This window comes from Canis aureus, chromosome 1, assembly GCF_053574225.1.
Source record: "Canis aureus isolate CA01 chromosome 1, VMU_Caureus_v.1.0, whole genome shotgun sequence".
Taxonomy (NCBI): domain Eukaryota; kingdom Metazoa; phylum Chordata; class Mammalia; order Carnivora; family Canidae; genus Canis; species Canis aureus.
In genome coordinates, this window is record NC_135611.1 from 67,621,289 (window position 1) to 67,648,449 (window position 27,161).

At 45.3% G+C, this 27,161-nt stretch overlaps 1 protein-coding gene and 1 long non-coding RNA gene across 13 annotated transcripts in view; one reads left to right on the top strand and one right to left on the bottom strand.

The window, feature by feature from the left end:
- Positions 1–12,236, top strand: part of LOC144286676 (uncharacterized) — a 54,975-nt gene extending 42,739 nt beyond the window's left edge. Inside the window, exons 5-6 of one of the 3 annotated variants that reach the window (XR_013354635.1) lie at positions 352–552; positions 11,404–12,236. This is a non-coding gene — a long non-coding RNA (uncharacterized LOC144286676). Of the gene's footprint in view, positions 1–351; positions 553–10,656; positions 10,819–11,403 lie in introns of those variants that run through there. The other 2 variants (XR_013354639.1, XR_013354642.1) reach the window with 2 other exon arrangements.
- PTPRK (protein tyrosine phosphatase receptor type K) overlaps positions 1–26,903 on the bottom strand; it is a 547,287-nt gene extending 520,384 nt beyond the window's left edge. For 5 of the 10 annotated variants that reach the window (XM_077902636.1, XM_077902651.1, XM_077902642.1 and 2 more), the window contains exon 1: positions 26,610–26,785. In XM_077902636.1, the coding sequence (XP_077758762.1) occupies positions 26,610–26,703 (94 nt within the window). In that variant the 5' untranslated portion in view covers positions 26,704–26,785. Of the gene's footprint in view, positions 1–26,609 lie in introns of all 10 variants that reach the window. The other 5 variants (XM_077902664.1, XM_077902657.1, XM_077902655.1 and 2 more) reach the window with 4 other exon arrangements.
- Positions 26,904–27,161: the final 258 nt, after the last annotated feature.

Sequence of the window (27,161 nt, forward strand, 5' to 3'; positions counted from 1 at the left end):
CCTGCGGTCAGTGCCCGAGCCTGGAAACCACGCGGAGGCGGTCAGGCTACTTTGCACAGACTCCAGGCCCCGTGCGGGCCCGCGGGGACACCGAGACCGCCACCGAGACCGACCTCGGGCTTGCAGCCCTTCCTAATAATGCTTTTGTTCTCTTGTGCGGTTTTCACTCGCCCTGCGCGAGCGAGGCTGGCCGGAGCGCCGTGCACACCGACAAGATGGGTGCAGGGGCGGGGGGTGGGGGGAGCGAGGGTGCAGGGGCTCCCCGGGCCTCGCAGGCTGCTCTGGCCCCGCCCTTCCCAATCCCCCGCGCTCTCCCCCACCCAGGGCCTGCCCATCTTCCATCATCCGCAGGCCTCTATGCCTCCTGAGATCTCCCCGCTTCCCTGGTTCACCCCTTAAACTCCAGCCACTGCCTCTCAATGAGTCACAGGCCTCCGAGGTGCGTTCCCACATGGCTGAAAACTAGAAGTACCAGCAAACGTATCACACGGTCACTCTGCAAACACTGAAGCCACTCGACCGTCTCCCCCGCCCCCCGGGAACTCTCCAGAGGTAAGACTTCCCCCAACTGGACGCTTTTCCCATCCTTTCCCGAGTGCAGCCAGTTCCCACCACCTCTCGCCCCGACCCCATGTGTCTCGTTCAGCACTTTATGCCAAAATGAGCTGTAACATTTCTTTTTAAAGATTTTATTTATTTATTCATGGGAGACACAGAGAGAGGCAGAGACACAGGCAGAGAGAGAAGCAGGCTCCATGCAGGGAGCCTGACGTGAGACTCGATCCTGGGACCCCAGGGTCATGACCTGAGCCAAAGGCAGATGCTCAACCGCTAAGCTACTCAGGTGTCCCCAGCTGTAACATTTCTCAAGTCCACATTTCAATAGATAGATAGATAGATAGATAGATAGATAGATAGATAGATAACACCTGACTCTACTGGAAGGCAAAGTCTAAACAGAAAGAAAGAACCTACCCGGCGCCCAGCATACACTGAGCTTACTACAGGTGTGTTGATGTACCGCACTGCCGTAGTTAATGTAACTACTGCTGGGGAATGAATACCGAGTAGGGACCAGGACCTGCTACTTGATGGATCTGCTTGAGGTTCCTTGGACTAGGCTTTCTGCTGACGTTCACTATAACCCTTTTTTCAAAGGATGTAATAGTCTAATTAAATTAGATTCTATACTAAAAAAATAAATAAATAAATAAGCTGTACTCTGGTAAGTTTTGACAAAGATTTCCTGCCAAAATACATCCCTTAAAACCAGTATATTATACTTCAGATAAGACTGAGGAAGTTTTCCCATCAGCCGGAATTACAGTGTGTAAATAAGGAACAACTTTGAACCGGCTGCCCAACAGCTGGAGCACTCAGCAGGAACACCCGAGTAAGAAAACACTTTTGTTTCCCGGGGGGTAAAAGGTGAGAGCCAAACAGAATGGTACAACAGAAACAACAAAACGAGGGAAAAAAAAGGTTTATAGAATTTATCCTGACTCTTTGGGAAAGAAAATAAAATATTACAAGCCTTCAATCGAAGTGGCACCATGCCGTCATGCAATCCAAAAGCATTTTAAAACCTGCCCACGATGTTTTCTAGTAAACATTTCCGAAAGAGCTTGAGACTTGATTTATGTGCCTGAAAGGGAATTAGAGTATACCTCCTACATTTTACAATTCACATTAAAACTGTCATAATGCCCTGCAAGTATGTGGTGGGGGGAGAGGGGAATAAGAGTGGAGTTCCTATTTTTCTGACCTTAGTAATCAGCCAAGTGGTACAATCTTGGCTATTCTCTCCAAAAAAAAAAAAAAAAAAAAAAAAAGGAAAAGAAAGAAAGAGAAAAGAAAAAAGGAAAATACTATTCTCAGTTCTCAACTTTCTATGTGTCCATTCTCTAATGCAATCCATTATTTTTTTTAATTTTCTTCTTTTCTCCATATTTTATTACACATCAACTCAGTGCAGTCTAAAAGAAACTACATGTGTGAATGGCGGAAGTGCACATACACATACACACACACACACACATATATATATATATACTTTTCTGTATTCTAAAGAAGAGAACATTAACAGGAAAAGAACCTCAAAAATAGTGAAGTTTATTACTCAGGGAAGTTAAAGCATGAAGGAGAGAACCAATACGGGAAGGTACCTGAGGGTTTGGGACTGAAATGGGTCATTGTAAAATGACTGGGTTTCCAACAGATACTCACGCAGAAATCTTTACACACATACCTTCAGCGGTAATTGAAAAATAAGAATATCTCATCCTGATGCCGAAAACAGAATTATGCAGGGGAAAAGTAACATGCAGACTTGTTTTTAAATTCCCAGGGCAAAGGCCCCCCAAAACCTACCTTTACCGTTCCCCATATGGGTAAATGTCAGAATTCAAACCCAGAGCTTCAGACAGCACCTCTCCTCCTTCCCTCTCACTACCTCTCAGCAAGCCCCACCATGCCTGTCCACTCCTCTCCCACCTTACCCTCAACAGGTGTCATTGCTCCTTCGGATTCAAAAGACGTCCTCCTAAACGCTCTCACCAAAATCCAGATGGCTCCCTCCAAACCACATTTTTTTTTTTTTTTTTTTTTTTTGTTACGGTGCTCAGAGTGATCCTTATAAAACGAGAATCTGATCATGACCTTTCTCAGGCTTTGGTTCCAACTTCTTCTCATAAAAAAAAAAAAAAAAAAAAAAAATCCCATTACTTAAAGTCAAGCTCCTCTTCCCGGGCCCCTCTCCAAGAATGGAGGATTTCTGTCAGTTGCTAAAATACGCCATATTCTTTGCAGTCGCCATGCTCTTTGCCTAGAATCTTCTGCCCAGGATCCTTCACACCAAGAATTCCTGTTCATAGGGCGCCAGGGTGGCTCAGTCAGTTAAGCCTTCAGCTTGGGTCATGACCTCAGGGTCCTGGGATCAAGCCCTATGTCAGGTTCCCTGCTCAGCGGGGAGTCTGCTTCTCCTGGTCCCTCTGTCCCTTCCCCCTGTTGTGCTCGCTCCCTCCCTCTAAATAGATAGATGATGATGATAGATATAGACAGATAGATAGATAGATAGATAGATAGATAGATAGATAGATGATAGATAAAATTAAAAAAAAATGAATTCCTATTCACTCTTTCATGCTTAGCTGCTCCACGGCAAGGACAATCTTCCTAAGAGACATTCCCCTAGCTCCTTTAAGTACTTTATACACTTAGGATTACTTCATTATTTACGAGTATCTGTTTAACACCTGTCTACCCTAGACTGTAAGGACCATAATAAAAGGTTCATGCTGAGAAGGATCACGTCCTCCATCCCTAAAGCATGCCAGAGTGATCGGGGTGCACGATGTATCTTTAAAGATTCACTGAAAATGTCCTCCAAAATCTTGGAAGAAGTAGACCCAATAAGGAAATCTCATCTTAGGCTCAGCAATGTGACCCTTAGGGTCTGTGGAAAAAAACCACTTTTTCCTAAATTGTGAGTAGAATGTAGGACAGAAAAGTGGCTAGTCCTAAAACCCTACCCAGTGTAAGGTGGAAAACAAGGGGTATTAATTATAAAACTCTACCTATGCTTGTTATTTATTAAATAATTCATCATATGCTTGGGGCGCCCAGATGGCACAGTTAAGTGTCCAACTCTTGGTCTCAGCTCAGGTCATATTCTCAGAGGAGTGAGATCAATCCCCTGACAAGCTCCACGCTCAGCAAGGAGTCTACTTGAGATCCTCTCTCCCTCTTCCTCTCCCCCATCTGCCCCCTTTCACCCCTATCCCCCCCAAATAAATTTTTAAAAAATTTATCATATACTTTATATCCTGACAGTTTCTAGCTAAATGTACATATAGTTAATATCTAATAAATGACTGGTTTTTTTTTTTTTTTAATGTAAAATATCAGGCCGAATGAGGTACTAGAACTTAAATCTCATTTAGGATCTTAGGATGTAAGACCAGGCCTGGAGGTTGAGATTTAATGTTTAGATGGTCTTGTCCTGGAGGATCAGAAGGACAGCAATCTCTGAAATAATAGGATTTCCTCCGGCTTGACCATTCGTAGTAACATACACGGCCCTTCAAATTATTACTGCCCTTTAAGACTCATTATTTTCTAAACAAATAAGTATCGTATAAACCAACCTTAACTGTTTCTAGATTTATAAGAAGCATAAACGTTACACAAGGTTTGATAATGAACTAATGATGATGTCAAGTGACATTTTCACGTGTGGCTTATGGAACTGTTCCTTTTTTTCATCAGGATAAGGTGAATGATCACCCACCCCTCCCCTCTGGCAACCATCAGTTTGTTCTCTATACTTAGAGTCAGTTTCTTGGTTTGTCTCTCTCTTCCTCTGCCTTTTTCTCTTTCTCTCCCCACCGCCCTTTGGTGGAATCATTCTTATTTTATAAAATTATAAACAAAGAAGACCATGGCTTCCATCAGAAAATTGTACTCAAAATATGATTATAGTACTTGGCATCACAGTAAACGAGGGAAGGTCAAGGTGGCTCTGGAATGGGTGAAACATTATGTTCCCCATAAGTCTTAATGGGGAACAAACATTAGGTTACTTGTAAGCTAAAAAGGGGAACAAAATAAATCTATGCCATAAGCCTCCCACCTACACAGTAATAGCATGTGATTAATCACTTATAAAACTGCCTTACAGCAATTGTCAGAATTGGGGATGGCTGAGCTCTGCACCAGCCGTTAAGTAACTTTCCACTTGAGAGGGACAAAACAGGCTAGGGAGAGTGAGCAGCCGAACACTAACCTTGATAGTTTCAGGGTTCTAGGGAATGATGGAAATAAGTGACATTAAAAAATAAGCTCCATTTTAAATATTTTCAGTTTAATTATCCCTGGCTATTCGTTAAAAAAAAAAAAAATACTCTTTAACTCCAACCAGAAAGAAATAAAATTGCTCTAAATACTTGAGATTTTTTATCTTGCCTTCAAATGAGTAAAAGCAAAATTTCACACTTTATCAAATGTACATCAACAGGAGTTATGCATTTAAATACCTCCACTTTCTTGTTTTGACTGAATTCTTCTGTTTTCCTCCTTTCTTTCTTACTCCAACAGCCTTACATATTCTCTCCTAATTTTTATCCACCCATATTTTAATGATCCCTGTTCTCTTAGTTTGCATCTAAAGTGTACAGGCCTACTACCACTTATCAGAACACCCCCCCCCGCCCCGTGCAGCTAACACACAAAGTAAAAACTCATTATCTGAAGGTGGAGTAAGGTCATTCAGTGAATTATCTTAAAATCTGAATCACAGAACACTTTAAAAGAATATGTTTTTATACTTTGAAGTATTTTTTATACTTTTTTTTTTAATATGTTGACTAACAGAACTCCTTTAGAGAATTCTTCCCATGAATAGGTACGGATGCTTTGCTCTTAGCATACTGTTCATCCCCGAAGTGTGAAAAAGTAAAACGATTAGTTCTCTTAGGAACCATCAATAAATCCCCTGAAACTGTAGTCATCTTACTTCCTTAACACTGTTTCTGTCAGGTTGTTAAAAAAAAAAAAAAAAAATCACAGCCTCGCTTCCATTCTAAGGAGCCTAACCTCCCAGCTGTGGGCAATTCCCTGATGCAAAACAGGTCACCTTCCCACCCTGGGGCTCCTGGATGGGGCGGGCCCAGTGAATCTATATTTGGGGCACTCCTTTGAGCATCCTTGCTCTTCCCGCTCTTCCACTTAAACTACCCAGCTCCCCCCAACCCACTGGGGGGACGTTTACTCTGTTCAATAAACAACACTTGGCAAAGAGCAACTCCTCTACCTAATTTGCATCCCGGTACAGTCCTCTGCTTTTCCTAGGACTATGTCAGGGGGCTGCTGGTGAGGCATCAATGCTCCTCTGTCCCGATAACTGCCTGTTCTCTGAACGTCTGATTATGATCATGTTCATAACTCTAAGACTTCAGGACGTATACTGAATCACAAGGTCACTCCACACTCACATACAAAATGCAAAATACGCATATTTTTACCATTATATCACATAAAATGCGAATATATATTTTTACCACAAAAATGTTTATTTTTACCATTATATCCTGGAATCAGGCCGTGGAATAAATAGGGAATAAAAACATAATATCTTAAGAAGTTCGGCTAGATGAGTACATAGAAAGATGACTGAGCAAAAGACCGAAGACAGGCCAAAGACAGCGAGCTGTTTCCTAGCTTTTATTTGTTAAAATACCTCTACTCACAAGTTTTACAATCAATTGAAGGTTTCATGTTTGCTTTTTGTTCCATTGCTGTCGTTTTTCATTAAGTGTTGGATAGGCTTTTATTCCAAAGTCTTTAGATGCTCCATTGAGTATCACCATTGGTTTTTTTTTCAATCAGATTTTATTTACATAGTGTTTTCTTTTGAAATCAGGATGCAGGTTTATTTGAAGACATGTGGGAATAATGAGTTTGTACAGGTATGTCCAAAGTACATCTGCCTTCTGTTGTTTTGTCAAGAGGAACACCAAAATAGGAAAAGTAAATATACATAAAAATCATAGCTTCTTCATTCACTACAACAGTCTGTCATCAACAGGAAGCAAAAGCTATAAAAGTACTGAACAGGAATGATCTTGACTCCTGAAACGCTGAATTGTAAACTTACGAGTTTGAAAAATACCTTTTTTTTTTTTTTTTTTAAGTAATCTCTATGCCCCGCATGGGGTTCGAACTCACAACCCCAAGATCAAGAGTCTCATGCTCCACCGCCTGAGCTAGCTGGGAACCCCTGAAAAATACTTCAAAAGACACTTAATCCACTCATCTCTAGTCAAACCCGGGAGTCAGTTAGTACTTGAAGAGCCAAAGAGCAAGTCATTATAATAATAACTTACGTTTGTTTAGATCTTTGAAGGTGGAAAAGCACATCCACATAAATTACCTTCTTTGATCATTACAACACCCTACATAGTGAGTGTGGTAGTGGCATTATCCCCAAACCCAGGACAAGGAAACAGACCCGGCTAATTAAGTCACTCATTCACCAAATTAGGCAAACCCTGTGTTCTTCACACCCAAAGTGCCGCCCATCATAGTCAAACACCAGCCTTGGAGTTTATAGACTGGGTGACCTCGCGCACTCCACCGACCCTGAGTCACTCCTTGGGATCACTGTGAGCATTGAACGTGCAAGTGTGGTGCTTCCCCGCTTTCTGGTCAGCCCCATGGAGAGAAATTCATTTCATGCTGTGACTCAGGACACAGAGAAAAAGATACAGAAATCTGTTTAATTAAAACCAAAGTTTCGTGACATACTACTTCCTCCATGGTACACAAGCCTATTTTCATTACTGTTGTTGTATTCTCCTCAATTCCGTGGTTTGGTTTGCTTTGCTTTTATTTTTAAAGATTTTTATGTATTTATGAGAGACACACAAAGAGAGAGAGGCAGAGACACAGCCAGAGGAAGAAGCAGTCTCCATGCAGGGAGCCCGACGTGGGACTCGATCCCGGGTCTCCAAGATCACGCCCTGGGCTAAAGGCAGGCGCTAAACCGCTGAGCCACCCAGGGATCTCAAGGTTAGCTTTGCTTTTAAACTGGCCACTCCCTGCCAAACCGAAGCCCTTATCCCCAAAGTGCGTGGTTACAGGCAGGTTGGAAATACTGACCTGATGCCTGTAAAGTACTTGGCCCAGGACACACTAAAATTTTAACTACTGAAAATAATGTTTTTGAAAGTTAACGTCACTCTAGGTTAAGGGGCCTAAAACATTAAAGAAGGATTTTCCCCCTTTGAAATGACACGTGAACAGCCCAGAGAAACATACACCAATGGCTTCAGTTTCTGACACAGTATCAGGTAAAAGCCTAACGCCCACGCACTGCTGTGTCATGTCATCAGGCTTCACCTGGGGCCTCAATCGGTCAAGCATCGGACTCTGGACTTGGGCTCAGGTCATGATCTCAGTGCAGTGAGACTGAGCCTGCATCAATCCCTACATGGGGCACCACGTGGGTCATGGAGCCTGCTTAAGATTCTCTCTCTCCCTCTGCCCCTCCCTCCCTTCCCGCTCTTAAAAAAAAAAAAAAAAAAAAGGGACTCCTGGGTGGCTCAGTAGTTGAGCATCTGGCTTTGGCTCAGGTCATGACCCCTGGGTCTTGGAATCAAGTCCCACATCCTGCTCCCCGCAGGGGCCTGCTTCTCCCTCTGCCTGTGTCTCTGCCTCTCTCTGTGTCTCTCATGCATAAATAAATAAAATCTTTAAAAAAAAAAAAGTGGTTAAGACAGTGAGAAATTACAGATCTTTATCAGGCCCTGATGAACAAACAGTGTTGCCACAGAAAGTAATACTAAGTAGAAGTTGTCTACTAAAAACAAATGCTCTAAAATGGTTTGTCCTGGATAACAAAATCATTTGATTACCTCAGAAATGGGGGGAAGGGGAGGTACTTTCATTTCAATCACTGTGACCACTATCGGTGAGCCTTCCAGCCTTATGCATTACTACAGTATACCTCCCATAATTAAATCTTCTATTATGCTTAACTAATTCAGCCATCATTCTGAATATCAATTAATTGCTACAGTATTATAGGCATAAAAGTAAAGACGGAGGTTAACATTTACTGATCCCGCTCATACACTCGAAATTCATTTATAAAGTAAATCCCTGAGAGTTTATATGAACATATGCCTCTTTCCTATAACCTTGTTTAAATGGAGAAAAACAAAACTTCGAGCCAATTTAGTACTACACCTTTATTAATAATACTAAGTAATACTTGTCTGTATCTCTTCTCCCACTTGGTTTCTTCCAGGAGACAGACCCCTAATTAAGAATTAAAATCTGTATTTTGTTTTTGAACAAACGAGGAAAAATTGTTATGCAATCCAGTTTTAAGTTGTGAAGTTTGGAATCCTTCCAAATTCTTGAAATGGTTCATATGTGAGAGAGAAAAAAAATTTTTCCCCCAGATATGAAAGGTTTTATGTGAAGATATACAGAGAAAAGTCATAGAGAGAAAAACCCATTTTGCCAACTGAAGTCACTTGGGAGCCTTGTCAGCACCTTGTCATTATATTACTAAACTAAAGTCACACAGACACAGACACAGACACACACACCTTCCTACTAAAGGGGAAAAAAACATATATACAATCTGCCAATTTCATAAACTATCTTATAATACACTCCTAAGTATGAACAGCTAACTTTTAGACACCAACTCTTCATTGGCAGAGCTTAACAAAAGCATATAGGGCACAAAAATTTTTCATTTAACACTGTAGGATTAATGTACATGGTGTTTTTCAGAACATGAAATATTCTTGGGCTTATGGAAATCAGTACTGTAAGAGCGAGCACATGTTAAAACAACATTCCACCTGTATGTGGCACTGGTCGAGATCAGAAGATGAAAAAGAATTTCAGACAAGTAAAATAATCAGAAGTAACTTTGGCAAACAATTGATAATTGATCATTCAATGGTGAGAAATAATAACAAAGGATCATTAAATCAAGAAGTCAAATAAATTTTAAAAATATATGCCTTATATAAAAAAATATAGATTTTGTAAATGTTAATCTCATTACATCCAAAAAAGTCCATCAAAGCAACAATGTAAAGGATGCAAATCCATTCACTTTCGCTGGCATGTTTAGTCTTCAAATATTTCTGAATAAGTTAAATGTTGGGTGTTCTTCTGGGCCACAGTGATATATTATTATAAGGATTACATAATAATTTTAAAGCTATCTTGGTTGGAAACCCACCCCTACTGTGAAATATTCTGGAAAAGATGGTGCTTAGCATGAAAATGCACATAATTCAAAAGCACTGAAAAACTTACTTAAGCATACTTAGCACGGCTCTAAGTTAACAGCCCTTAAGGAGAGTGACTACTCACACCAACACTTACAACCAAAGATACTCAGCCTGTGCAGTGAGAAAAACTCCAACTCAGCAGGAAAACAGTCTTCTTAGGGCTTTTCCCGAGAGTAGATTCCACAGAGGTAGATGGCTCCCAAAGCCTTCTGAGCTGAGCATTTCCTATCCATGAACCTAAGCCTTGTTGAAAACTAAATCCTCGCTCATGAGTTTCAGTGGGAACGACTTTCTCAGACTAAATTCTACTTTATTGGGAGAGTGTTATAGAAAAAATCTCGTAATTAAAGAGGAGGCACTCGCTGTACCCATCACCCCCATAACCAAGATTATAATGCATCGAGTAGTAGAGCCAGCCCATACAGCTCCTGAGCCACAACTGTTAAAATTTCCAGCAATTTTGTGAGCCAGTTATTTAACAGTCATTTTCAAGAATTAAATTGTACAATCTTACAGTTGAATAAATTATATTTAAAACAGAGGCATTAAAATAAAGAATATCCTAAATATTTTACTTTTACAACATTAATGTTCTTAAAGTTATTTACTCCTCTTGTATTTATTTGTATGGTGGCAAAACATTATATAAAGGTGTGCTACTACTCATCTCTTCCCAACTGCGTTCAGTGACGTCATTCACATTGGTAATTTGGTATCAGCCATAGAGGTAGCATTTACAACTATGGAAATTGGCAAATGGTTAAACCTGAACATGGGTCTTTTTTTTTTTCCTTTTAAATCCCATTTTAAGCATTTGTCATCATCACCATTACTTCCTCAGTTTTCCATGAGCATTTTGTGGCCATTATTCTTGAGGATTCGCCATGGATAACCTTCTGATCCAGGAAAGCCCAACTAACCAACAGTGAGGGACCGTCCTTTTCCCACATCCAGATGGTACGCTCTCGTTGTTCCTGCCACTCTGAATTATAACTTATCTATTCCAAATAAAAAAATAAAATAAAATAAAATAAAATAAAATAAAATAAAATAAAATAAAATAAAAAGATCTTCCAAATAAAAAAATAAAATAAAAAAATCTTCCAAATAGTCTGTGAGGTCCCTGAGTACAAGGACTTGGTCACTTTTTTCACCTCTTTGTCTTCTATGCAAACACACTGCCTGGTGCAAAAATGGACAATCATTCAATATTTGGTGAACTTATCTCAATTAACAAGAAATGAGATAAACTCTGTCATACATATCTTATGGAGTGAAGAAGCCACTAGTTTACCAGCCTAACAGGGATCCTCCATCAATCATATGAATGCACAAATCAGTCTTGTCTGTCCCACAAATGGTGCCAAAAATGTGCTAATAATTTAAACTGGTATCACCCATTTTAACAAGCTCTTAAGAATGTCATATTCAACATGCTGTCCTATAAAGTTCAAGTCTACTGCCATAATGCACACAATAGATATATCCTTTTCCTCACTGTTCACATAAAAGACAAGAGTCTCACGCTCTTCTGACTGAGCCAGCCAGGCACCCTGAAAACTATTGTTTTTATTTTTATTTTTTTAAGGAATCTCTATGCCCAACGTCAGGCTCGAACTCACAACCCCAAGATCCAGCAAGAGTCACAAGCTCCACCGACTGAACCAGCCAGGCATCCCTAGGCTTTTCTAAAACGTGCTGCAACTGAGGAAGTCTGTGGTACAAGTATGAATGAGGGATGGGAGTAAACAAAGTGCCTCTTTCTGCTGGTCTCCCGAGTCCAAACTGTGAGCAAACTGCTGAGATCTGGAAAGATCTTAAATGGCTATGTAAGTGAAGAGCACAGTCACTGTGGGAAATCACTGTCCTATAAATTACTGTACCTAAGCTGAATTTTTGTACCTAAGCTAAAGGAGTGAACAACAGACCTCAAAAGAATTCCCAGTCCTCACCTGGGATTTGTATCCATGATAAGAATGAGCCAGAAATCTACTTTGCAAAATCTAAGCAAGAAATCAGAGCACATGGGTCCTTCTGGATTTATCTGCTTCAACATTCCTTGGTTACAGGTTTCTCTAATTTCATCATGCCAAAGACAAGAAGCCAGTCTGAACCACACTGGTTAGAATTTACAGTTCTTATATACACCAATATATATGTATATATTTTAAGCAGGTTCTATGCCTAACATGGGCCTGAACTCAGGACCCTGAGATCAAGAGTTGCATGCCCTACCGACTGAGCCCGTCAGGCACCCCACTTCCTATATACATTATATTCAAGTACACTGTCTATTATATAGTGTCTCCATTCCACACACAGGTCTGCCATTCTCAATTTTTTTCCAATTCAGTATCCTTTAGGTATTTGTTGTGACATATTTAAGAACCAGTCTGCTTTCCAAATAATAACTGGGTCATGATTCTAGAGCACAAAAGAAGCAGTCCAGTGTGCGTCCCCTTTTTTTGAATGGTTCCATATTTAAGTTTACAAATGCTACAAGTTTGTTCTGTTGTTTCTTTATGCTTTTTTAATTTTTTTTATTATTTATTTATGATAGAGAAAGAGAGAGAGAGAGAGAGAGAGAGGCAGAGACATAGGCAGAGGGAGAAGCAAGCTCCATGCACCGGGAGCCCGACGTGGGATTCGATCCCGGGTCTCCAGGATCGCACCCTGGGCCAAAGGCAGGCGCTAAACCGCTGCGCCACCCAGGGATCCCAATATGCTCCTTTTTATTAAGGCTGAATTTGGTCAAATGTTGCATCAAAATGATAACATCTTAAAGTCTTTCAATGGTGAGGAGCTTAGGAAAACACCCTCGGCCGCCACTATCTCAAAGACCTATGTTAGGAGGAACATCCAGTCAGAATACAAAAATCACATTATTATGGTAAAGTGAATATTATAAAAGTATTTATGTCGACAAGATTCAAACCTACAGTGCAAAGAGCTTCTCTGACAAGAAAGTTGACAGGAATTTTTAATTCTATCTGGAGAGCAAGCATTTTCATTAGTATAACTTAAGGAAAAGGGAGGTTCATTTCAATTAAAGCTAAAAGAAGTACAGAAAGAAATGAGAACATGAGAAATCTAAAGCTTGAGTGGAACATAAAATCCTTGTTGAAGTTTAGAGAGGCTTTCCTCTGCAGGCCTCTGTGAGTGGCCAAAGAGCAACTCTATAACTGAGAGAACAATTGTCAAAGTTTAGCCAGACCCTCCAACCATATGCCAAGATTCTAAAATGGCTTTGCCCTGTTGACAATGGCTTGAAAAAGTCTTGGGGTTTAAATGGATTTGAAACTACCTGAGCTAGGGAAGATTAAATATCAACAGCAACCTGCAAAAAGGAAAACAAAAAAAATGTTATCTAGAATTCACAGGGAAATAGATGTTCCAAATGCCAGGAATTCATTTACTCAGCATGTGTCCAATGTAAATGGCACAGTACAGGTTACCCTCTTCTCATCCTACAAGCTTTGGGAAAACAATATTTTTTAGGATCTAAGGAGGCATCTCTTCATCTTCTGCTAATGCTTATTATCTCATTTCTTGCTTACACTTCCGATTACTCAACTTTTTGCTTACACTTTCCGATTACTCAACCTAAGTGCTGCTCCAGACTGGACGATGCCCATTTTAATCCTATTCCCATACTTGAGTTTTCGTATTTTATCTGAGATTAAATCTGTCCAGGCAGTAAGCACGCTTGTTTCACCAATGCCCCCAAAATCTCCTACCTTCTCCAACTTGGATAAGAAATGCTAAATGTATCTTCCAAAGGTTTCTAAGGTATTTTATACATAAAAATTAAAGCTTCTGGTACTCTCACTCTATATATGTACAGTTGGGGTTTTGTTCATTTGTTTTTGGGTTTTTTTTGGTCATTCATCCTGAGATTCTGATTCTTTAGGAATCCGTGTAAATTTGCCACTTGTTTTCATAAACATTGAATGATATTACTCATAATGTTTGTTGTGGTCTTTGTTAATCCGCATATTGAGTTATTTAAGGCATCCTATTATCTACTGCTGGTTTTATTTTAAAGTAAAAGATTTAATTAATTAATTAATTAATTAATAAAGTAAAAGATGTGCCAGGTAGAGATTTTTAAAGAGAACAGCCTGGGATAGAATACTATGCAAATATGGGTTAATTTAGTCCACTCATTAGGATGATGATAACAAAAGCTAAAGTGAATGAATTTTATTAATGTGTCAGGCACTCTTCAAATGCCTTAACTCAATATTCTTCAAAAAAAAAAAAAAAACATCCAGGACAGGTAGATAACTGGTCTCATCTTGTTATAGGATGTGGTGCCAAAGCTAACGGAACATGGTCAGGTCCCATAGCAAGAAAATGTTGGAATTCATGCATAATCAGATTCCAAAATCTAGGACTGTAAACATTATGCTATAGATAAGTGGAGTCCAGCATTCCAGTGTCCCTTGCTTAAATACAAAATGGGGATAAAATGTTAGTGACTCAACCAAATTAAAATAAGTTTTTGATATTTGGGGGTTCCTGGCTAGCTCAGTTGGTGGAGCATGCGACTTTGGGTCTTGGGGTTGTGGGTTTGAGCCACATCATCTCTACATTAAATGTAGAGATTACTTAAAAAAATAAAATCTTTAAAAAAAATAAAACAAGTTTTCTAAATTTTCAGTTTTGAAGCTTGGGTCTATAGAATTTGGGATTATTTTTCTTTAGAAAAATGTGCACATCCAGAATCACTTCTCTCCTTCTGTCACACACTGCAGGTCATCTGGGCCTCCTTTAATCCAGAGGTTCAAAATCCCCATTTCCTGGTGGAGCAACAGGTGTATTTCAATGACAATATTGTTGCCTCCTCCAAAATGAATGACTAAAGCACCGGGAATTGAATTTGCCTCTTCAGGGATGCAGGTGCAGGGCCAGCCTGCGGGTTATCTCAGACCACAGATCCCAGACTGTCGGCCTCTCCGAAAGCCTCTGGCCTCCCTGCCTAGAGGCTGCCCGCTACTTGGGACCACGAAGTCCACTGCGGCAGCAGCAGCAGCAGAGAGGAGAGGCAGCCGATACACAGCCCCAACAGCCCTAGGTGACAACAAAGAAGAATCTGCAGCCGAACCACCAGGGCCTCCGCATCCAAAGGTTCACGCTGCGAAGGCACATTTACGTACAACCTGGATGGGGCTGCCCTCCAACCTTCCAGCTCCTTCCCAGAGAGAGAACAGGGACTGTGAGCCTCTGTAAAAACAAACGTGCTTTCTCCTCTGCCCAACTTGTTTACACTTGCTTACACTTCCGATTACTCAACTTTTGGGAAATTCCACTTGATGGAATTTTATTATCATTGCAGCAAATCTCTGCATAATTCTTTTCTGGGTAGGCTCCTAGCTTTCTGTGTGTAGACTCAAGGAGATGGAAAGATTGCTGACACGCTGGCCTCTCCCAGGCGACTTCTAAAGTGGACCAGCAAATTGTGAGGGACGGCCTGCCCTTGAGAGACCTGCATGGGTCAAGGGACATGGCCAGTTACAAAACAGCCCCAGGCTTCACCCAGGGATCGCTAGATATGAAGCTATGCAAAGATAACCACTCCTTAATGGTCATAAAAGTCACATAGATCTACTGCCAAAGTGCAGGGACAATGCCTGCCTTGCCTGCCTGTGTACCCACGGCCTGACACAGCACAGACACTTACCAAATGTCAAAGATACGCGCAGTAGAAGAAATAAAGCACACGAATCTTTTTCGAACCACGCTCTTGGCAGCTAGGCACCCCAGTTCAGGTATCAAGAGCGTTTTCTATTTCTTCATGAAAATATTCAAAGGAAAAACTATACTGCACATTAAATGTGCTATATGATTAAGACATTTGCTTAAAAATTTTCAATAAAAATATTTGATGATCACGTAATCTTGACTGACATATCTGGAGAAAATACAAATACTATTTGGTAGCATTACCAAAAGTAGTAATTGACTTATAAAAGTAGTAAAGTTGACGACTATGTAAGTGAAAATGAACCTGAAGGGCTGCATTTTATGATACAGGATAACAAATTTACTCACTGTTCACAAGAACCATACCGACCTCTTTCCCCAAAGCCTCGATATGTAAACAGATATGCAATGTATAACTGCAAACATACAAAGCATCTATTGGTTTCATTGCCATTGTTCGGCATATTATTTTTGCCCTCAGCAACGATTTATCAAAAATAATTGATATTTTCATGGTAGTTTACGATTTAAAAAAATGCTTTCAAAAGCATTTATTAATTTTACCTTTCAAAATTGTCCTGTGGAGTAACTAGAGAAGATATTACAATCACTCTTCATTGTAACAGTCCCTTCTTAATGACAAGGAAATTAAGGATTCAGCAGAAAGGAACTATCTCCAAATCTCAATACCAGGAAGTAACAAAACTAAGGCGGGCACACGGGCATAGCAAGCATGCTCCATGCACTAAAGGGACTCGTAAGGAGATCTCTAAAGGAAACTCCTGCTCTCTCTGAAACAGGTCGCTGCCAACCCCTTGACCTCATATATTAGCTAAGTATTTAAATGTCAGTTCAGATAAAGGGGCAATAATGGGCCAACCCTAGATAGCATCCTGCCTCAACCGGCCAGGCTGTTAAGCAAATTATTACAAACCTCATCATTCAGGAATCACGCCTGATAAGAATATAAATAAGGAATTAAAAAACAGTCATAGAGAAAGCAGGAAATAGCGGGGAAGAAAATAATAAGTCAGTAACTTACTAGAACACTCAAAGCCGTGTGACTAGAAGCCTCCAGTGACAGAAAGACGCACGCTCCGGTCAAGACACCTTCCTCCCCAACCACCGCCTGCAACCCTATGTTGCCGGGCCAGCTGCTCTGGCCAGAGTAGGGCCATTACCAACCACAGACATGCCTGGAGATGACACCTGGTCTAACGTGGCACAACCACACCTAAGCCCCTGATCCTCAGTCACACTCAGCTTTAGGCCACCAGCCCAGATGTGCGTCCAACAACACAGGCCATATACACCTGGGGGAGGCCGGGCAAACAGCTGCTAGTCCCTACGTATCGCTCGTTATCGAGTACCCCAGCATATTTTGTACAGTCCCCCTCTTGAATGCCGCATGCTGCTCACATATGCATCATAAAGTTAGGCAACAGAGGTGAGAAGATCAAAGCGGTAAGTTCACCTTCGCGTCTTGAGTGTTTCAAAATCAGTTTCCAAAGTGAAGAGTTACTAGATCCTATTTCTCTGGGTCAATTAGCATCATTTACCACTGCTTAGCTTACCCTTTGGCTTCTATTATAAATAACCAAATGCATGCATGCCAACACCTATCCACGTACATATGTAGGATACGTAGGACAATGAAAACCAAGCACTAAGATGGTCTCTTTTATTCACAAACATATCATCACCTCATATTTGGATAATTTTAATTAAAGCCAATCATTAAGTCAGATTTGCTTTTGAAAACACAGTTTTTTCTTTTTTTTTTAAAGAAGTTGAATCCATATTTATTCGCTAGCACTGTTAAATGTGGAAACACAGTTTTAGAACTTCAAAATGCAAACCAAAATAATTAAAGGAAACTCCAGTAAGTTGGACTTATTCGGGACTGAGGCAAAGAGAATAAAATAATGAAAATAATAAAATCCATGTTTTAAAGTGCAGCTTCATTTCAAAAATTATGAACCACTGATCTGCAAGGCACCCAATCAGCCAGGTGCAGAGTACCTCTCCCCCCACTCCGTCCCCTACCCTCTTCCACTTAGAGACTAAAGGCTTAGGCCTCCATGTCTTCCTACTGTTCCCGCTAAGCGGTCCAGAGCTGGGAACCATCTAATGCAACTGTCTTTTCCTCACCATATACTTTCTTCCCCCTCAAAGGAGTGTAAATACACATATGGCTGCACCCTGCTTTGCTTTTGCTTCTCCTGCCTCATTTAATTCTATCTTGAGCAAGCACATTGTACTTGGTTGTCTTTCCAGAACCCATCCCCATGTCTGTTGATAACCTATGGTTTGATGCCAGGGGCCCCACCCCGTCCTCGTGACTTGAGTGGGGATCTAGAGCCGAACCCAGAATCCTAGCAAACTACACCACTCAGTGTACTTCCTTCCTTCCTTCACCTCAGGCGGAGCCTTTGACTTACTGAATCTAATCAGAGTGAACCTCAGTGCCTTCGCAGGTGCAACCGCCACCTAAAGTACATATTTTCATACTAGACTTGAACCGAGAAGCTGGTGGTATGGGAGCTGCCAAAGCTATCATGCCTCTGTATGGAATGAAGCGCCCCAGAGTGCCCTGCGGGGAAGTGGAGGAAGCAGAAAGAGATGATATTCCAAAGGAATGACGTGAACACTTTAAGTTTCACTTGAATCATTAGTCAGGAGAAAAAAATAAATTCCTCTTTTGTTGTAACCAGCCTGAGTTGCATTCTCTGCCAACATGCAACCAAAAAATTGCCTCATTGCTACCTCTATGTATATATTCCACAGTGAATTTTGGCTCTACTACTGACTCACACTGTCACCTGAGGCAAGTTACTACTTAGCCTCTTGAGTCCTCCATGGGCAAAGCAGAGAGGATTCCAATCTTCAGGGATTACTGGGAGGATTTCAATTCCTGTGGAGCAGTGAGCCTAAGGCCTGGCAAGCCGTCGGCCCTCAGATCACGGCAGCTCCTATTGTTTTTGCAAGTGCTCTTCTCCAACACGCGAGAGAATGAGTGAGCCTAATTACTGCCGACAGGAACAAAAGTAGAAGTAGCACAAAGGGAAAGCTCTAGATTTCGTAGTAAAGTTAGAAAACATAACAAGTCAAGTTCTTCAGACTCTAAAGCTCTTTAAGATGATGGAAGTACCTTCCAGAGTTCCTCTCCGTCACTAAGCTCCCCGCCAGCACTGATCCATCTACGGCCAAACCTCCTCCTTTAAACACCAGTGCCTCGTATAAGCAAACGTGAGAATCACTGATTTGTAGTTTATTTACAAGTCCAGCAACTACGTATTTTGTATTTCACACAACACAGGTTAAGAGACGTTTCATTTCCAGCCAAACGTGCAGAGAATTCTGTTGTGTGTTGCCCCAAACTCCCGCTCCCGATACCGTAATACGACCAACTCTTATGGGTTAACATTAATTTATATTTCTTGTTTTCCATTAGTCTCTGCCATAACCACGTCGTTATGCCAGTATTTTCTGAATCACCAGCGAATGGCAAAAACAAATACGGCAGTCGTGATTTAATCAGAGACTTCACTGTTAAAACAGCCAGCCAAAGTAGACACGTTTAGAATAGTAAATGGATAACAAAACACACTTACAGGCTCATTAATAAGAAGGCAATTAGGTCTTCTGGGAAAATTCATTTTCTAAAAGAATGCTAAAGCAAGCTATAAAATGCGAGTAAAATTGTGTTTTGACATGAATACCATACACTGTCTATTACATCATAATTTTTCTCTTGAGAAAACTGACAAGAATCTGTTCTTAAATGAGCACAAAAGATAGTAAAAAGAACACCAATGATATTTAACGCAGTCTAGCTAACTCCCATTCATTAAATTTGACTGTCCTATAAATGAGCTCCTTATTACCCAGATCTTTATAGTACGCTTAGAAGAAAAAGAGAAATATAAAACAAGAAACTGCTCCTACTATTACTATCAGAGGGAGCATCGTTTCCTGTATCAACATATCAGTATGCTAGATAAAAACTACGGGCATATATCAGGTTTGGCTCCTCGATAATCTATTTACCTTTAAATCTGCTCACACAACACGTTCACAGCCAAAACTACTTAGCCTGATTTTTACTCCCTTATGAAAATACTTCTTTCAAAATCGTCAAAGTATTTTATTTAAGAAGTCACCAGTACTGTTGTCTGGGGTGTTAGATTATAATTAAGTAAAGACTGATCAGAAATATAATTCCGGGGAAATTTGTTTCGTCCTGTAATTAATCCCTTCACAATACTCTCACAATTCTACAGTAAAGTGCCTGTGACCAATCTTTTCCAGCTGAGCCGTCTTTGCCCTGAAGCGGTGCTTCTCAAAACTGCACGCTCAAGCAAATCACCTGGGGATTTTATTAAAATGCAGATTCTGCACCAGTAGTTCTGAGAAGAGCTCTGACAGGTGACCACAACATCTTCACAAGGTCCCAAGACCGATGCTGCTGGTCCACAGACCACAATTCGAGCAGCAAAATCCTAGGGCGCCTTGGAGCCGATGAACCCAATGACCATGAAGAGTCCGACATCAAGGCCTGGGTGGGCTGGAGGGCTCTTCCTCTTCCCGCTTGAGTCTGCTGAACGACCTAAGGCGAATCACATCCAGGAGATGGGCCATGGGAAGCAGCTGCTGGGCCACCCCACCACCCAGTGAGCATCAGGGGAATTTCTGGAGCTGGTCAGCTGCCGCTCTGGACAGGGTTTGGAGAACCGGCCTGCGAGCAGCTGCTTTGGGAGGCAGGCCGCACTGGGAAGGGCTTATATAAATAGGCAGCAATCTGGAGGAAGATTTAGTATCTTCACACTAGAAGTACGGTACAATACATTATACACTCTTTCGTTCATTTATCCATTTCATCTGTGAAACAGGCAAAGTAATTATTTGCAATACTCTTTCCAAAATGTAAGTACAGGAGTTTGATTCCGTCTGTGGGTGTCCTTAGCTTCCTTCTCACCCAAACCCGTGGACAACGAAGCTCTATCACGGTTAGGATGTGTGTGTGGGTGTGTGTCTCCAAGATACGCACTTAGATCTTTCAGCTTTCCCAACAAAATAGATAAGAACTCACCTAGACACCCTTTTATGCGGCTTTATTTCTATCTGCGCTCCTCTTAAGAAGATGACTCCTAGAATGACTGACCTGTAGAAAAATGCAGCCAACACCGCCCAGCTCATCACTTTTATTAACAGAACTCTGCAAACACGTAAGGTGGGAACGTGGATTACTTCATTCAAGACTACTTAATGTGCTCCTAAAACAATTGTAAGTGACAAAATAGGCCACTCGTAATTTTTATGGATTATCAACACACAACCGAGAAAGCCAAAAACTCCACGCAGAGTTAAGTGATGAAATGGCAACGTTCCACAGGATCGATGCGGTCTTACACACCCGCCACCCACCCGGCGTGTTCCCAGGACCTCAACACCCTGCAAAACCTCACAAAACTGGGCTGAATTACGTACCTTCAGTTTTCATTACGAAAATATTAACTACAAAACAATTACCGTAAGAAAACTTCACGAAAATCAACATCCCTCTCTCAACAGAATCTTCACGGAACTGAGGAAAACTTGCACCTGGGATGAACCTTCTTTAAACGCATTGTTCATAAAAACACGTTTCTCCGAAGATAGAGTTTAGAGTGTATAAACTACCTCCACAGTTCTCACCAAAATCAAACATCCAAACATATTTTTTCCATTTTCCCAAGCATAGTTGTATGCAACTTATGTCACTTATTTCAAAATAACAAGCAATATGGTCCTCAAATGTGTTCCATCCCCATTTACAAAAAAAGGAACTTAAAGTCTCGCTTCCATTCAGAGATACCTAAGCACAAACACCCCGTGACATTAAAATACCATTTCAGGGATTTACAACTTTATCTCTGGCTTCCATTGAAATTAACATTAGCCTGACGGACAGACGTACTCACTTAATAGGTTAGCAAGTACCAGTTTAAGACACAGCGAACCGGGGAGACCCCACCGCTCGGCACTATGACAAACAAGCATGAGTTTGAGTGAAGAAACAAGTCATGTTCAATAGCAATTATAACCTTTTTAGGCAAAGAGAAACACCATTTGATAAAAGAACACAAAACAAATACAGCTGATCAAAGGATAGAGTCTGAGAGGCATCCACGGAGGGAAATTCTTGCATCCACAGAATGAGAAATGAATGCGTCTGGACGGAGGCAAAGGCTGGCTCCAATAAACAACTCAAAAATAAGGCGCTTTTCTCCCCTCTTTGGAAAATTAAATCAAAGATCAAACGCACAGCACGCACGCACACACACACACACACACACACGCAGAATCCTAGGGTTCTTTGTTTTGTCTTCAGAGCAAGCTGGAAACTCTCCTGGTGCTCCGTGCCCTGGTCTGCAGCTCTCCCCAGCCCGCGGGGTGAGGAGCGAGCGGAGGCAGGGACAGCGCGGGGCGCACGGGGGCAGCCTCGCCAGCCTCTGGCCGCCAGGCACACTGGACACGGGCCCCGACGCCGCCTCCAGGGACCGAGTGTCGGGCTTCAGGGGGCCCAGGAGGCAACGCACGGATCGCCTGTGGGGGGGTCCCCTCCCAGGGATCAAATGCGTTTTCAAGGCCACAAAAATGTGTAGAAGGATGAGCTGTGACAGGGCAACCGGCGCCCGCTCTGGGCCGCAGCCGAATCCCATTTCCAGCCCCTGAGGACGCGTCCAGCCCCGAGGACACGGGCGCGGACAGAGGGGCTGCCCCCTGGGCTGGGGGCTCTGCGGTCACCGGGTGCAGCGGGGGGGAGGGCCGAGGGGGGACCCGCTGTCCAGCTGGCACTAGTGGACACAGGGAGTATGAGCAGCACACAGGCCAGCGCCCAGCAGCAGCCCAACCTGCCTCCTCCGGGAGGCCCGGGCCAAGGGACGCCTTGCGTCCAGGAAAACCAGCAGAGCCGGGGGGGGGGGTGGTGGTGAGACAGGGAGGGGACACCGGGCCTGGGAGTGTCCAGGCCCCGGCCGGCCGGCGCCACAGTCCATAGTTTCCACTGACCGAGGGCCCGAGCGGTGCAGGTCAGCCGAGGCCGGAGAAGGAGCGGAGGCCTCCCCCGGAGGCAGGAAGCACGAGGGGGACGGACTGGACCGCAGGGACCGCGGGGACGCCGGGCGGCCTTGTTCACAGGCGCGGCCCGACCCGGGCCCAGGGCAGCACGGGCTCACAGAGCCACCGTCCCCACCGTCGTCATGCCCACGCCCCGCGGCCCGCCCTGGGCACTGAGGGCACCGCCCCGACACGACAGTGTCCTCCCCTGGCTGCTGGCGAGGCCCGCCACGCCACCCCGCCCGGCAGACCGGCCACGCGCCTCTTCTCCCCTCACGGGACCAAGGTCGCGGGTGCCAGCCCCGCCACGCGCACGTCCCCGCAGCCACCCGCAGGAGGCCAGCGGAGCAGAGCCAAACACCTCGTCAGGGGTCACTTGTCTCCCCGCGCTGCCCACGTCCCCGCACGGCCAGTCTAGGCCTCCGCTCACCACCACGATGGTGACGGTCGGGGAAAGACACCCCCAAACGCCCAACGGCTGCCGCGACAGGCGGGCGTGGGGTGAGCGAGGGAGCCCACAGTCGGGCCGCCTTAATGCAGGGCGACCGCAGCCGGACAGTGCGGGGCTTTACCGCCCACAGGGCCCAGGGCCCCTCACGTGGATCATCCCACACGCTCCTCATAACACCAGGTGGAAAGGTGTAGACGGGGATTAGTATTGCTCCCACTGTACAGATGACAAAGCCGAGTCCCAAGTTCCTTCTCTGTGACTGGTCTGTCAGTCACCTGAGTCCCCGCACAGAAAACCATCTTGCGCTGTCGCATCAAAAGATAATAGCCGCACAACCCCGTGAGTGCCGGTGCATCTTTGTGCATCTGTGCCTCAGTTTCCCCAGATATGATAGTACTGGAATCGTTTTAAGCGAAGGATGAAGCTGAAATAACACAGGCTGATATTTATAGGCTGTTCTGGTTTTAAGGAGGCTCACCATGCAGCATTTTACACTTTAATTCCAAAACCTAAGGAAAAAGTCACAATGATAAAAATACTCTTAAATTTGTGGTTTAAACAAAGCATTTAAACCCCGGGTGGGGCCCGGGTGGCTCAGTGGTTAAGTGCCTGCCTTCGGCCCAGGCCGTGACCCCGGAGTCCCGGGATCGAGTCCCACATCGGGCTCCCCGCAGGGAGCCTGCTTCTCCCTCTGCCTGTGTCTCTGCCTCTCTTTCTCTGCATCTCTCATGAATAAATGAATAAAATCTTAAAAAAAAACAATAAAAATAAAAAATAAACAAAGCATACTGATGAGTATATGACACATCCAAGAATCTTTAGTGTTTCAAAACTTGCTTTTGAAGTGTACTACATTAGAAACCACATGATAATATCTAAAAGTGGTAAACTGGCCTTAATGGATATGATTTAAGAGGATATTTAAAAATTCCAAACATATATTTGTTTTGGTCTTTGAGACCATTATATTGAAATTTCTCAAAACAAAAGTTCATTATTTAAAGTAGAATCCAGGAAAAAAAAAAAAAAAAGAGCAAGAAAGAATCCAACTCCAACCTCTCTATATATTTGCAATCAATCTGACTGCCCTGAAATCTGATGACAGTAGGATACTGAATGGTTTAGGATAATCAGAACGTGACAATGTTCACAAAACTTTCAATGTGTGGAGAAAAGCAGATTCACAAATTTGACTTTAAACGAGGGGGGAATAAAAAGCCTTTCTATCTGGGCATATATGTAAATCCTGAATGGCAAAATTTACCTGATATGGTCCTGCAAGAATGGCATTTATGAGGACTGCACATCCCCTACCTCTAACATAGCATAATGTGAAATGTTTTGCTTTGTCACTAAAGCAAAGCCCGGCACATTTGCTTAAATTACTTAGAGACCTGCGTGTCCAAGCACCCGGCCGTTCATTAGAGATACCTAAACTCCAGGGATCAGAAAAGCCCATCTGCACATTCTGTTGGAGGAAATCTAAGATTCACTAAAGGGTAAATAACATTCGAAACAAGAAATACGAAAGTTTCTCTACTACTGAAAATACAGCCATCAGCTGCTGCGACACAGAGAGCGGCAACCCTGGAAGACAGGAACGGCTCAGCTCGCAACCGGTAGAAGCCAAAGTTTCAATCAGCAAACTACACACCGGGTGGAGCGGAGGCTTGCAGCGCTGGCAACACACACTGTCCGGAAACCAACAGCACCCTAACGTGCCCACATCTAAGCACTTAGAGCAGCACGGCATGTAAGGACTTAGAGAAGCAGGGCACCTAAGCTCTTAGGGTAGCACCACATCTAAGAACTTAGAGCAGCACCGCATTTAAGGACGTGGAGCAGCACAGCACCTATGCACTTGGAGCATTGCATCTAAGGACTTAGAGCAGCACAGCACCTAAGCACTAAGAGCAGCACCGCATCTAAGGACTTAGAGCAGCATGGCACCTAAGGAGTTAGAGCAGCACCACATTTAAGGACTTAGAGAAGCAGGGCACCTAAGCTCTTAGAGTAGCACCACATCTAAGGACTTAGAGCAGCACGGCACCTATGCACTTAGAGCAGCATTGCCTCTGAGGACTTAGAGCAGCACAGCACCTAAGCACTAAGAGCAGCATGGCACCTAGGGAATTAGAGGAGCACCGCATCTAGGGACATGGAGCAGCACCGCATTTAAGGACTTAGAGTAGCAGGGCACCTAAGCTCTTAGAGTAGCACCACATCTAAGAACTTAGAGCAGCACCGCATTTAAGGACGTGGAGCAGCACGGCACCTATGCACTTAGAGCAGCACAGCATCTAAGGACTTAGAGCACCGCATCTAAGGACCTGGAGCAGCGCGGCACCTAAGCACTTGCAGCCACGGATCTACCGCCTTAGAGCAGCGCGGGTGCAGCTCCGGGTGGCCGGCAGGGCCGAGAGGACGCGGCGCCGCAGCTCAGGGCATCGGAACCCGCGCCCCCGCCACGGCGCACGGCTGTGGCTCTGCACGCGCACTCCGGGCGGCCGGGGCACCGCGCCTGCAGCCGCCCGAGCCCTGGGTGCGGGGCCGCGGCGCGGGACGGGCTGCCGGGAAAGCGAGCCCGATCCCATCACCGCGAGCGGACTTTGCTCCGGGCACCCGGGCGGCCGCCACCTCGCCGCCCTGCCGGGGTCGTCCGCGCCCCGCGGCGCCTCCCCCCGCACCGCCCCCGCCGGGCAGCAGGCGCGCTCGCCGGCCGCGCTGGGCCGGGAAAGTTGTGGGGACCCGCGGGGGGCGCCCGGGAGCCCGGAGCCCGCCGCCCCGCGTCCACCTGGTGAAACTTCAGCGCCCCGGGGGGTGGGGGGCGCAAGGTGCGCGGCCCGCGGCTCCGCCGAGAAGCCCACGCGCCCACCTGCCGGCCCCGGGGTGGCCTCTCCCGCAGCCCCCGTCGCCCGGACCCGCTGCCCGGGGCGGCTCGGCGTGGGCGCTCGCGGCCCTCGGTCACGACGCGGTGCACGCGGGGCAGACGGCGCCGCCGCCGGCGCGGGCGGAGGAGAGAGGCCGGGCCGGGGGGAGGGGAGGAGGGGGACGGGGAAGTAGGCACACAATGGTCCCGGGAGGTTATTCCCGGGCCAAAAAGCACCTGGCACAGCGCGCCGGGGTCAGCCGCTTCCAGTCTCCACGTTTCTGACAATGGCTTCCCGGGGAAAAGAAGAAAAAAAAAAAAAAAGAAAAAAAGAAAAAATCCCCGCCCCCCCCCCCCCGCCCGCCCTGCACGCTCCTGGGGCGGCCGGCCAGCAGCGGCGCGGCGAGCGGAGCGGCGGTCCCCGCAGTCCCAAGTACTTTCCCTTCCGTCTCCCCCAGCGCCGCGCGGGGGCCCCCGATGCCCGGGAGCGCAGGGTCCCCCCCCCCCCCGCCCCGGCCGCCCGGACGGACAAAGGGTCGCGGAGGTGGAAGCGCCCCGCGCCCCGCGACCCGCCCCGCCCGCGCCAACTCTGGGGCGCGTCTGTGCCCCGCGCGCGCCCCTCCCCGCGCCCTCCCCGCGCCCTCCCCGCGCCCCCCGCGCGCCTCACCTGCCGAGAACTGGCCGCGGGCCGACCCCAGGGGGGACCAGGGCGCCGCGAGCGAGAGCGCCGCGAGGACGGGCAGCGCCGCCGCCGCATCCATGTCGACTTTGGGAGAAGTTTGAAGCCGCTCGGCCAGGCGCGGCGGGGCCCCGGGGAGCCCTCCGCCCGCCGCCCGCCGCGCGTCGGTGCCGGTGCCGGTGCCGGTGCCGATGCCGGAGCCCGCCGCCCGCCCGACTAGCCCCGGGGCGCCCGCGTCGCCGGCCGGCCGCGGCGGCAGCTCTCCATGCTCGGCGGAGGCGGCTCCCGGGAGCCAGGAGTTACTTTGCTCGGGGAGGGACGGGGGCGGAGCCGGGGGTGACGTCGGCCCGCGGGCCCCGGGAGCTCGGGAGGAATGCGGGCGGGCGCGGCGCCGGCCTCCCCCTCCCGCCTCGCCCCTGCGCCCCCCGCGCCCCCCCCCGCGCGCCCCCCCGCGCCCCCGCCGCCGCCTTTGTTCCCCGCGGCTCGCGGCGGCCCCGCTCCGCGAATCCGGGCGCCGCACGCGGGGCCCGGGGAGCCGAG